This window comes from Myxocyprinus asiaticus, chromosome 30 (assembly GCF_019703515.2).
Source record: "Myxocyprinus asiaticus isolate MX2 ecotype Aquarium Trade chromosome 30, UBuf_Myxa_2, whole genome shotgun sequence".
Classification (NCBI taxonomy): domain Eukaryota; kingdom Metazoa; phylum Chordata; class Actinopteri; order Cypriniformes; family Catostomidae; genus Myxocyprinus; species Myxocyprinus asiaticus.
In genome coordinates, this window is record NC_059373.1 from 27,485,506 (window position 1) to 27,499,370 (window position 13,865).

A 13,865-nucleotide genomic window follows, 5' to 3' on the forward strand; every position below is an offset into this window, starting at 1 on the left:
CAAACAGATATGTACAAATTTTGGAGCAGCATATACTGCCATCCAGCACCATCTTTTCCAGGGACATCCCGGAATTTTCAGCAGGACAACTTCAAACCACCTCCTGCCCGGATTACAAGTGCATGGCTGTGTAAGCAGAGAGTGTGGGTGCTAGATTAGCCTGCCTGCAGTCCTGACCTGTGTCCAACTGAGAATGTGTGGCGCATTATGAAGCACACCATACGGCAACGAAGACCCTGTACTATTGTGCAGCTGAAGACCTGCATAATGGATAAATGGGGGAAAATTTAAACTTTTGTCTTCAGTGCCCAAATGCTTAATAAGTGTTATTAGAAGAAATGGTAATGTTTCACAGTGGTAAACACTCGACTATCCCGACTTTTTTGGAGCGTGTTGCAATCATCTGATTTGAAATGACTGTACATTAAAAAAAACAAAAAAAACTAAAAAACAATGAAATTCACAAGGAAAAACATCATATAATGTGTAGTTGTAGTGCTTTCAATATAGCAAAGGGTGAATATAATTTACAAATCACTCATTTTTGTTTTTATTAGCATTTTTCATACTGTCTCAACTTTTTCAGAATTGGGGCTGTATATATTATATATATTTGGTTCATAAATGTGTTGAATTTGTTGTTGAAAGACAAAAAATGGAATGCGTTAAGGTATAATGGGAACAAATCTTTAAAGGAATATTCAGTGTTCAATACAAGTTAAGCTCAATCAACAGCATTTGTAGCATAATGTTGATTAAAAAAAAATACTAATAATCAAATAAATAAATTCGGCTTGTCCCTCCTTTTCTTCAACAAAAGCAAAAATCTGTGTTCCAGTGAGGCACTTACAATGGAAGTTAATGGGGCCAAGCCATGAACTTTCAAATACTTACTGTTTAGCCACAAAATGTATACAGTATGTATGTTAACATGATTTGTGATATAATCGCTCACTAACCTTTTCTGTGTAAATTTATATCCAATTTTTCAACTGCCTTGCAATGAACGAGTAACGCTGTAAAAAAAAAATGGCGATTTAAAACTTTACAGCTTAAATAATACACATGTTGTAACAGAAGAATTATGGTAAGTGCTTTTATAAAATTATAAGCTTCACATTTCTGCCTTTAAGATGTCCAAAAATTGGCCCCATTCACTTCCATTGTAAGTGCCTCACTGTAACCTCGATTTTTGCCTCTTCTCTTTTTTTGTGCCAGTCAACATCTGCCACAAATGCTGTCAATTGAGCTTAACTTGTATTGAAACCAGAATATTTATTTAACTTCTTCCAAGCAGTTGGCCCATCTATGTAATGTTCTTCCTCAGTTCCAAGTATCTTATCTATTAATGAGAATGTTATGTTAATACTGTAATATTTTTGTCTCTCTCAGTGATATCCTTCACCTGTTTAGATCTCTATAAAACAGTGCTTTATACTCTTGTTGCCTTCTATGCATTGTGCAGGGACTTGTTTTGCTAGTAGAAGACATGACCAACCTGATCTTGAGCTTATTCTACATTCGGTTCAATAATAAAAGTAATGTTTGCTCATAATTTGGCTCATAAAATTTTGGAAAAAATGTGGCATACGCTGAAACAGGCTATCAATAACAGTAACAGCAGCTGCTTCATGTTTACCTCTTTAAAACAGAAAGACTCAAAAGTATGAGAGGTGAGAAAGCAAATTGACTGCAACTACTTCCTTCCTGCTTATTGCTGCACTTAAACTCGTATCCTCTGTAGCCTCTCATGTGTGTCTAGTGAAGCACATGGGAGGCTGGCGTTAGTGTTATCAAAATACAATCATGCAAGAATTCTGAGTCATTTCTTTCTACATTTATGACAACAAATGCAGGTGTTATAAAGATGGTAGCGGCTTAATCTCCAATATTTGCATAATTTAAACATGGCTTTAAAAAATGTAAGTGGGCACTTTGTAAAGCCCTAAGGATATCAAAGGTATATCATTAAAGGACACACTGGTACCTTGCATGGTAATTTGCATGAAAATCTTGACTGCAGGACATAATTAAATATTATAAAATTGAATACTTCAGACAATGCAGCAAATAAAAGTGGATTTACATAATGACTCAGGTGTGAAGAGATAATGGGAAGTGAGAAAAAGGTTTTGGTGTGGGTTACGCATGTTCGACAAAGTTTTCAAATCATTTAATAAATGAGAAATGAGTCACTCAGGTTCACCTCAACCCAGGTCATCTGATGTGAAGGTCTGCCAGATACCATGCAGGTAGGCTAAGGACAAAGTGATTTGATGAATGTGTCACTGGGTGCGCATGACTACTTTTTTTTTTTTTTTTTTTTCTTTAAAGGAATAGTTTACCCAAAAAAGACTCACCGTCGTGCAATCATTATAATTGTGGGGGAGGGCATGCCCCCTCATTTTTTGAAATAACTAAATTCCCCACCCCCTTTTTGAGATATTTACATTTTTATTTTGCTTCATTTTAATTACAATTATTTTGCATAATCGTAGTGCAAGGGCAAAAACATTTTGCCGTTCACATGAAATGACGCCTTTAAGACCCAGCAGAAGCCTCTACCAGCTGATTGCTTCGGCAGTGGGCGGAACTTACTCAAAAGCGGTAATCCCATTGGCTAGCCCTCACATGTCACAGTCCCCGTTTTGATTCAGCAAATCAGTTCGGGTTAACGCAGACAACGTGATTAATATTAATGAGACCAACAGCCTGCCATGCACTGAGCTATTGATAATACGCAATCCACCTGAGACAAGACGTGAGTACAAACAAAAGTAATCTTTGACCGTTATAAGTTAATGTTGTTAAACAAATGAAAACATTTTACGTTTTGGTAACTTTTAGCAAGTTTTTAATCTCGGACCTCTTTATGACCTATTTATTGTTAGTCTTTTTCACTGAAACACTGAATGACCAATAGGGGAGAGTGGGGTTTGATGAGCCTGTGGGTAAATTGACCCACCCACTGTATCTAGGCAACTGTTCATACTTTTTGTCATGTGAACTTGTAAGCAGGAAGTATCCATGATTTTCTATCTGGCTGTGAAGAGAAGCACATGGGAAAGAGGAAAGCATATTTTTTATATAAAAAAAATTAAAAAAAAAAAAAAAAAAAAAAGAAGAAGTGTTTTTTGCATTCGAGGTTTAATGACTGTTGTGCCAAAGCAACTTTATTTAGGTACAACATTACATATGCATGTTGGTGTATATCCAGTGTATAAATACTCATGCTTTTCTTGCACAAAATTATCCTTTAAGTTCTAAGCTGGTTGCCAATATGAACTGAACAGTATAGGGAAAGTTGAGCCACTGTTTTTTACTTAAATTTGTTCTAAAAACAATGGCTTTTTTATAATGTTTGGAGTTAAAAGAAGAGATTTTTTTATTTCTTCTGGCAAAGACTTTATTTACTGTAGGCTATGCTAAGTGATTGATCCAAATAGTTTAATTATTTACATGCAATACAAATCCACTGTGTTAAAGGAAACAAGGTTGGAAGTGGAAGATTCTAATTAAATTAATAAACAAATTGATTATAGATTAGAAATTTTACATGAAAAATAATTTGTTGAATTTTATGCAGTGTTTCACGTGAAAAAAAAAAATCAATTGGTCAGCTTACCCCCAGATGGCTCATCTTACCCACTGACCAGGAGCAACATACCCCTAACCTGGGGCAAGTTGAGCCAATGGATAATTGTTTTTAAAGGGCCATATATTTGTGGCTTTTTATCACAGACTCATTTTTATAATATCAATGGATAGCAGACACCTTGAAATAAAGTTAGCTCTATTCATTTTGCCTCTGTCTAATTTTTTCTTGTATAGGAGACAATGTATGTAAAACTCGGCTCATCTTACTCAACTCTCCCCTAATGTCTCATGCACAACAACCAGCCAAAAATCTGAATGGGACAGACATCCTGGATTTCTTTCATTATGGTCATGTGTGTGACAACAATGACCATGTCGTTGTCTAAAAGATGATAGTGTTCTTTGGCTTAAGGAAATATTTTTATGCTTTGATTATTTGGTTCTGGCAGACAGGACTAATGTTTGAAATGTTTGACTGCAGTCAGACTTTTTTGTTTAATATGAAAATGTTAATTAATTCATGGTTGCTACATTTTAGTTCTAATTATTAAAGTTCTATAATAAGAACTGCTTGATTGACTTATGTTTCTTATAAGTTCTGTTGATATGCTTTCAAATTATATCACATATTCTAAAAAAAAAAAAAAAAATCACATATTCTTAAAATTCATTAAAATTCAGTAGTTCACAAGTTAAACTAATCCTGCAATGAGTATAGCGTAAACATGTTTGGCTCACTGTCCCTGGCAGAGGTCTCGAGGCTTGAGACGTGTCCCGAGCTCAAATACCCCCACGGACTTAGTTTAGTTATTAATGAATAGACAGGGGGAGATGGGGTGGTGGAGGGATGCCGGAAGAATCGTCACAACACGGAGGTAAGCAGCTGTTATATATGCTTACTCTGGCAATCGGTCGGATTAAATGAACATGTTCCTCCATCAGTTTGGCTGATGAGATTTTGAATGTTAATTTTTCTAGGGAACACAAAAGTATTTGATATCTGGTCATTTTGGACTTCAGAGAAACATGAAGGCTCTCCTCAGTATCCAATCTGTATCTGTGGACTAATATTATACTGTACTTGAAACATGCAAAGCAGTACTGGAGCAAAAATGAGAGCACATACTATTTGGGAAATATCACCAAACCACACAGATAAAGCAAGGGGACAGAAACTCAGTGCACAAAGGACAGTGTCATTGAGTCAGATCACATTTAAAACATAATTGACTAAATACTCATCAGGGGGCTGTTGTCTCAAGCTTTCCAGTGACTCACAAAGAGTGTCTTGTTGCCATTGTGGGCAGCCATTATTCACTCAAAGTATGGCAGTTGTAATTACTTCCCTGTTCCCCAGCATCACTTTGTTTACCCAGTGTGGCCCTGTAGCAGTGCGATTGGGCGTAAATAATAAAACACCGTTTCCTCCTCCAACAAAACACGTCATATATGGTGTATTTCAAAGGCAAGTCTCCTGTTTAGTGAGATAAGTCACTGTGACAGTATGTGCCATTGTGTGTTGTTGACCATTCAGAATGTCCACCTGCTGCTTTCTCATAAGCAAAGTTGGAGGTCAAAGTCCAGTTTGGACAAAACATTTGACTGATCAACATCTCACGATCTCACGACTGAATGGCTCACTTCTGTGGCACTTCTCAGGAATCGTATTTTTGTGTTTTGAAGCAGTGATGAAAATATAAGCCATTATATGACTGATTATTAACCAGTTTGATCAGTAATCTCTAATTCAGTTAACACACACAGGCACAGATTCAACTTATCACAATATTCAACAAGTGGGAGGACCAATCCAACTTTGGCAGCTTTGCAAATAAATGTTTTGGAGAGTTTGCAGAGTACTGACGAATCCACTTGAGCAAATACTGTTTTCTCTGGCAGTAGATTTCTATGTTCATTTCAAATACCTACGTCAAAAAACACTTATATTAGAATTTTATTTTTTATTTATTTATTTTTTTTGTGAATTCTACCCTCCAAAGAAAATTTTCAATTTTAGATTTTGTTATAGCTCTCTTATGTAAACAATCAAACATGATAAAACCACTGGCATACATTAAGGCGTATTATGAAGGCAGAATTTTACAAAAAGATTCAATACAAGTTAAGCTCAATCGACAACATTTAAGGTATAATGTTGATAACCACAAAACTAAATTTTGACTTGTGCCTCCTTTTCTTTAAACAAAGGCAAAAATCGAGGTTACAGTGAGGCACTTACAATGGAAGTGAATGTGGCCAATCTGTAAATGTTAAAATACTCACTATAGTTATAAGACGCAAACAATTTTTGTGTTATAAAATCGCTTACTAAACATTTCTGTGTTTTACAGAATTATTTTCAGTTTTACAACTTTGTTGCCATGGTGTCTTAACGCTGTAAACCCTTAAAGCCTAAAACAACTGTAAAAACGTTGATTTAAAAAACTTTACAAATCAGATAATACACACGTTTTATCAGAAGATCTTACGTAAGAGCTTTTATATATATTATAACTAAGCTTCAAATTTCTGCTTTTAAACCCTCAAAAACAATTGGCCCCATTCCATTGTAAGTTCCTCACTGTAACCTTGATTTTTGCTTCTTTTAAAGAAAAGGAGATGAGTCAAAATATTTTGTGGTAATCAACATTATGCCACAAATGCTGTCGATTGAGCTTAATTTGTATTAAACCCGGAATGTACAGTACCTTTAATGTCAGATCGGGGCAGGATGTCACATGTGTTTTTAATGTCATAAATTGATGAAATTTATCAATTACAATATCTGTTGGCCAAAACAATGTTTTGATATTTTTGTCATTTCATGAATTGTAGTGTGCCTCATAATTTTTTTACCTTTCAAATTTTGCTCAAAAGCTTAAATTAGGCTGTTCAATGCAGCAGTTTTAAAGAGAGGTGTAGATTTGGTTTTGGTGGTGGTGACGGAGGGGAGGTGATGTCCTCCTTCCCCCCAATGTTCACACTGTGTCAACTTGCCCCATATAGTCTGGCAACATGTTCTGCTATTGGGGCAAGTTGGCACAAAAGGTAGTGACCACTTTATTATGTACACCTACTTATTCATGCGATTATCTAATCAGCCAATTGTGTGGCTGCAGTGCAGTGTATAAAATCAGGCAGATACGGGTCAAGAGCTTCAGTTAATGTTCACATCAACCATCAGAATGGGGAAAAAATTTGATCTCAGTGATTTAGACCGTGGCATGATTGTTGGTGCCAGATGGGCTGATTTGAGTATTTCTGTAACTGCTGATCTCCTGGGATTTTCACATGCAACAGTCTCTACAGTTTACTCTGAATGGTGCCAAAAACAAAAAAACATCCAGTGAGGGGCAGTTCTGCAGATAGAAATGCCTTGATGATGAGAGAGGTCAACAGAGAATGGCCGGACTGGTACGAACTGACAGAAAGGCTACAGTAACTCAGATAAACGCTCAGTACAATTGTGGTGAGAAGAATATCATCTCAGAATGCACAACAAGTCGAACCTTGAGGCAGATGGGCTATAACAGCAGAAGACCACGTTGGGTTCCACTTCTGTCAGTCAAGAACAGAAACTAGACCAGGCTATGTTTTGCCAGTCTTTAACTGTCCAGTTTTGGTGAGCCTGTGCCCACTGCACCTTTCTATTCTTGGCTAAAAGAAGTGGAACCCGATGTGGTCTTCTGCTGTTGTAGCCCACCATGGTTCGGCATGTTGTGCATTCTGAGGTGCTATTCTGCTCACTACAATTGAACAGAGGGGTTATCTTAGTTACCGTTCTCCGTTGACCTCTCTCATCAACAAGGCGTTTCCGCCCACAGAACTGCCGCTCACTGGATGTTTTTTTGTTTTTGGCACCATTCGGAGTAAATTCTAGGGACCGTTGTGCGTGAAAATCCCAGGAGAAATACACAAACCTGCCCATCTGGCACCAAAAATCATGCTATGGTCGAAATCACTGTGATACATTTTTTCCTCCATTCTGATGGTTGATGTGAACATTAACTGAAGCTACTGACCCGTATCTGCCTGATTTTATACACTGCACTGCTGCCACACGATTGGCTGATTAGATAATCGCATGAATAAGTAGGTGTACAGGTGTAACTAATAAAGTGGTCACTGAGTGTATATTCAATGAACTGTAACTTTATTCCTGGGCAATAACGTTGAAAATGTTCAACAGCTTTTTTTGTAGCCATGTTGCTCTACAGAAACTGATTTAGAATATAAACCTACCCTGAGAAATATTCACTGGAGTAAAAAGTGTGAAAAAAGGAGATGAGAAAAGGAGGAATAACTCAGTAGGAGGGCAGACTTGGTGGATTCAGTCATGATTTACTTTCTTGTGCTAAAACTTTCAGAAAGCATGGTCCACATATGCTGATTTACGGAACTCATAGAGCCTTTTACATAATTAACAGTTCTTGAGAGCCAGTTTATTTTAAAGTCTAACTTAAAATACACTTTTAAGACTTAAAATGTATGCATTTATCATCATAACGCGTGATGTCAGAGATCAGCACACTGAATGCTCCATATCTGTCCTCAACCTGTTGCATGTCAATGGATTGCTTCACTCCTGCTGCTTCCGCTGTTGCTCAAATGATGAGCCAGTTCTTGAATAACAGCCGCTTTACCGATCTGATCGTTTCTCCTCTTTTCCATGATCACATCCTCCAAACTCTGAAACTCCAACACATGCGACTGCTTATCAGACAAGAGCAGCTTTAATCTGTACGGTTGTTTTCCGATGCGTATCTCTCCTCCCATCTTAAACTCGCGTTTACCGAATTTGCACCAGGCGGCGAAACACTCCGAGTTCCTCCAACTCAATTCTCCGTCTTTCGCCCCGACCTGCTCCATCGCGTTCTGCACCACCACATCGGGACTGAGGGCTTTGAATTTATACAGCTCGTTCACGATCCTTCCCCTCCTGCCCTGGCTAGCATCGGTCAGGAAACTGTTCTTGACCTCCGCCCGGTGCAGGTGCGCCACCTGAAAGTCGCCGACGTACACAGCCCAGTGCGGGTACTGCCCGGTGGACACGAACTCCAGCAGATCCCCGGGCTTACACTTGTTTAATAAATTCTCCGGGCTGAACGTCTCTGTATCTGCAGCCTTGACGCTCTTCTCGTAAATACACTCGTCGCGATGATAAACGGCGCAGTCCAGCTCGTTTCGTTTGTCGTAGTGCTTCTCTTCCTGATTCTGCTCCGATCCATCGACATGATGATCGTCCAGTTCGTCGTCGTCCGTCGCGAAAATGTATGAGACCCCGATCCGCGGGACGTCTTCTTCGGCGTCGAATCCGTTCGGGTCTGTCGTGGGAACTTCGGCGTAACTTAGGTGTGACAGTTTGTCAACCTGGTTGCCCATATATGCCACTTCTCCGGCGGACGGATGGAGTGAAACGAGCTCCACCTGTTACAAGCAGACCGACATCGACATTTGGAAGTGCACTGCGATGCTCTGGATATGCGGATACTTTAATAGTAAACCTGCATCTCTACTTCCGATCCACATATGGCAAGCCGTTTTAACATGTATTGCTTTAAACTTACTATCCAGATGAGATGGTTGGTGTACAGTAGTGTTGTTTGTCTGTAATCCACGCAGTTGGTAGTCTGTTAACACCTGATGCCTCCAAGCAGAAAGTTCTTCAAAGCTTCATTTACAAATGGCTGGAATTAATAACATGTTGCTTGCGAGAAAGATAAACAAGAGAGTGTCTGTGCCTTGACTAAAACGCATTGCTATTCTGAAGTGTACTTGCAGTGTTTGTCGACTCCAACAGGCAGAGCTGGATGAAAACCAACCACAGCAACACTACACATGCTCCCTCATTTAAAGAGATAGAGCACTTTTCATCGTCATCAAGAGCCTAATACAGAAACCAGTTTATGAATATTTATGTTACAGTTCATGTTACACATATGTTAATAATTACATAATAAAACATAATGGCACACAGTAGGCCATAAAGTAAATGCTATTCATCAGTATTACACAGGCAGTGTTGGCAAGTAATGGATTGCATGTAATCTGGATTATGTTATCAGATTACAAAATGAAGTACTTGTAATTAGATTAAATTACATTTTAAAATACTCAATCAGATTACAGTTACTTTTTGAAGGATTAAACGATTACATATTAATCATAAGTAATTTTTTCATAATTTATTGATCCCTCAAATTCTTCTTTTTAAATACTGAAAAATGATTCATTCTAAATCGGCCTACAGCTGATAAACATTTGGGAAGTCGGTTGCCAAACTTGTGTTTAGTTAGTTTTAGTTTTGTGAATAGCTTTTGTATTCGTCTTCAAAAATGAACATGAATGCGCTTTTGCTTTTGTGACAACTTTTGAGACTGTTTTTTTTTTCTTTCGTCCCTAATACACAAATATAACTGGTCTGATGTTGTGTTACCACACATGGATGGTGTCTGTAATGCCAAAATTGCCAGAGTAAGACCATTTTAAGTGCCTTAATTTCACTCAGAAACAGACACATAGCGAGTTAACAAAAAATAATATCAATTCTCATATTTTGATTAATTAAGTTTTCGGTAGCACTTTATAATAAGGTTGCATTTGTTAACATTAGTATATGCATTACGTATCATGAACTAACAATGAACAATATATTTTTTACAGTGTCTATTAATTTTTGTTCATTTCATTCAATAAAAATACAAGTGTTCATTGTTAGTTCATAGTGCATTAACTAATGGTAACATATACAACTTTTGATTTTAGAAATGTGTTAGTATGAAGAAGGTAACGTTACCCTGAAGAATTTAACGTTAAGATTAATAAATTCTTGTTCAGTTTTAGTTCAAGTTAATGTAGTTAACGATAATGTTAACAAATGTAACCGTTTTAAAGTGTTGTCAAGTTTTCTTTAATGGATTTAAGCAACATTGTCTAAATGGTACAGGCTTATCCTACTCAAATGCATGTGACATTAAATAAAAATGAGTATCCAAAAGCAATCAGATTAGATTACTTTAAAATTATAATCCAAGAGATTATGTTAATGATTTCAATTTTAGTAACGTAATTTGTAATCAGTACCAGATTACAATTCAGAAGTAATCTGCCCTGTACATAGGCTACTTTTGTAATTACAGTACACTGTAACTTGATTACTAATCTGAATTGTGACCATAAACTGATGTAAATGCTTCATTTTAGTGATGTTTTCAGTGAAAGAGTTAAATGCTTTAAAATATCAACAAAATATTTTGTTTTGGTTTTATGGTAAAATTAGCTGGTAATAAATAAGTGTTTAAAAAATGTCCATAATTTGAATGAATGTAAAAATGCTACAGTAACAAAAAAATGCTTAACAGGTATATAACCATAACACAAATGTAATTTTTATGTAAAAACTATGATTTTACCATATAAATAATGGTAAACAATTATATTAGGTTTAACAAGAGAGTACATGTACATTTACGGTAAACTTAAAATTACAGTGAAAAACAATAATAGTTTTTTCACAGAATCCCTTGTGTGACCCATCACATTTCATTATATTTTATGGAAGTAGTTATGGTTCCTCTTATTTTTGATATCAGTTCTGTACATTGAGGTGTTCTGTGTTATATGTTATGTAATCAAGTTAATGGTTATGGCATAATGTGTAATCCTGATGGTGTTTTGTGTGGGTAACAATGTGTCTTTTAATTTGTATTGTTCATTGCTTCTGGAGGGGCCACTCTTGATGAAATTTAAGTAATCATGTGGCCTTCTGTTGTTACTGTCGTGCAACAATACATTTTAAAGTGAAATGCAGATTTTTTTTGTTCCAGAAGGTTGTTATATTAAGTTTATATTATTCAATAATATGAACAGTATTGTGAACTGTAAAATATAAAGGCACCAAAATGGCATCCGTAATTACTGAAATATGGTCACTGTATTCTTTTTTGTTGTTGTTGTTGAGATTCTGGCAACCACAGCTGGCAGTATTTTAGAGTAAAATAACAGGATTTTTATACTATGATAATTAGGTCCTTTTCATAATAACACAGTGAAAGCAAATGTGTACTTATGAAAACAAGACTGAAACAAACTACAACCCCAATTCTGAAAAAGTTGAGACAGTATGAAAAATGCTAATAAAAACAAAAATGAGTGATTTGTAAATTATATTCACCCTTTGCTATATTGAAAGCACTACAACTACACATTATATGATGTTTTTCCTTGTGAATTTCATTGTTTTTTAGTTTTTTTTGTTTTTTTTAATGTACAGTCATTTCAAATCAGATGATTGCAACACGCTCCAAAAAAGTCGGGATAGTCGAGTGTTTACCACTGTGAAACATTACCATTTCTTCTAATAACACTTATTAAGCATTTGGGCACTGAAGACAAAAGTTTAAATTTTCCCCCATTTATCCATTATGCAGGTCTTCAGCTGCACAATAGTACAGGGTCTTCGTTGCCGTATGGTGTGCTTCATAATGCGCCACACATTCTCAGTTGGACACAGGTCAGGACTGCAGGCAGGCCAATCTAGCACCCGCACTCTCTGCTTACACAGCCATGCACTTGTAATCCGGGCAGTTTGTGGTTTGAAGTTGTCCTGCTGAAAATTCCGGGATGTCCCTGGAAAAGATGGTGCTGGATGGCAGTATATGCTGCTCCAAAATTTGTACATATCTGTTTGCATTATTGGTGCCCTCACAGATGTGCGAGTTACCCATGCCATGACACATCCCTGGCCCATACAGACTGGCGTTTGGACCTGACGCTGATAACAGCTTGGATGGTCCTTTTCCTCTTTGGCACAGGTAACACAACGGCTGTGTTTTTCAAAAACTATTTGAAATGTGGACTCATTGGACCAAAAACACGGTTCCACTGTTCTACTCTCCATCTAAGATGAGACCGAGCCCAGAGAAGTCAGCAGTGCTTCTGGACGGTGTTGAAGTATGGCTTCTGCTTTGCATAGTAAAGTCTTAACTTGTATCTGTGGATGCAGCAGTGAGTGGTGTTGACTAACAAAGGTTTCCTAAAATAATCCCTAGCCCATGTTCATGATATCCATTACAGATGAATGCCGTTTTTTTAAGACAGTGACAACTAAAGGATCAGAGATCACACGCATTCAGAAGTGGTTTTCGTCATTGCGTGGGTAGCTCAGCGAGTATTGATGCTGACTACCACCCCTGGAGTCGCAAGTTCGAATCCAGGGTGTGCTGACTCCAGCCAGGTCTCCTAAGCAACCAAATTGTTCCAGTTGCTAGGGAGGGTAGAGTCACATAGGGTGACTTCCTCGTGGTCGAAATTAGTGGTTCTTACTCTCAATGGGCGCGTGGTAAATTGTGCGTGGATTGCAGAGAGTAGCATGAGCCTCCACATGCGGAGTCTCCGCAGTGTCATGCACAACAAGCCACATGATAAGATGTGCGGATTGATGGTCTCAGAAGCGGAGGCATCTTGTCCCAGATTGAGGTAACCACGCCACCACGAGGACCTACTAGGTAGTGGGAATTAGGCATTCCAAATTGGGAGAAAAGGGGATAAAAGAAAAAAAATGTGGTTTTCATCTTGCTCTTTACGCACTGAGATTTGACAAGATTCCTTGAATCTTTTAACTACATTGTTCACTCTAGAGGGTGAAATGCCCAAAATCCTTCCAATTTGTCTTTGGGGAACATTGTTCTCGAAGTGCTGGATTATTTGCTGAAGCATCTGTTGGCAAATTGACAAGTCTCAAATGATCCTTGCTCTTGAAGGACTAGGCTGTTTTTGGAGGCTCCTTATATACCATGACATGATTGCCTCACCTGTTTAACCTCTTGTTTCACGTCACCTACGTTCATCGTCAAATTGTTATTAGTCTTAAATTGCCCATCTCAACTTTTTTGAAGCGTGTTGCAATCATCTGATTTGAAATTACTGTACATAAAAATAAAAAATAAAAATATTTAAAATGAAATTCACAAGGTAAAACATCACAATCTGTAGTTGTAGTGTTTTCAGTTTAGCAAAGGGTGAATGTAATTTGCAATCACTACTTTTTGTTTTTAATTAGCATTTTTCATACTGTCCCAACGTTTTTGGAATTGGGGTTGTAACATACCTTATGTTTTTAAGTACAGTGTAAAACACAAAGTCCTACTCACATTGGTCTCTGGATGAATAACTGAATAAAGGACGTCAGTGAGATAATAATTCTCAACATGACAACATACAGCATGACAATCATTATCTGTCTTATCGCCTAAATATTGCTGTCAGCC

At 37.3% G+C, this 13,865-nt stretch overlaps 1 protein-coding gene across 1 annotated transcript; it reads right to left on the reverse strand.

Annotated features, from left to right (window-relative positions):
• Positions 1-7,656: 7,656 nt before the first annotated feature.
• Positions 7,657-11,712, reverse strand: lratd2a (LRAT domain containing 2a). Its single transcript, XM_051663080.1, has 2 exons — positions 9,165-11,712; positions 7,657-9,024 (listed from the first exon to the last, which is right to left on the reverse strand). Exon 2 carries the CDS (start codon positions 8,977-8,979, stop codon positions 8,164-8,166), a length of 816 nt encoding a protein of 271 aa, XP_051519040.1. The 5' UTR covers positions 8,980-9,024; positions 9,165-11,712; the 3' UTR covers positions 7,657-8,163.
• Positions 11,713-13,865: the final 2,153 nt, after the last annotated feature.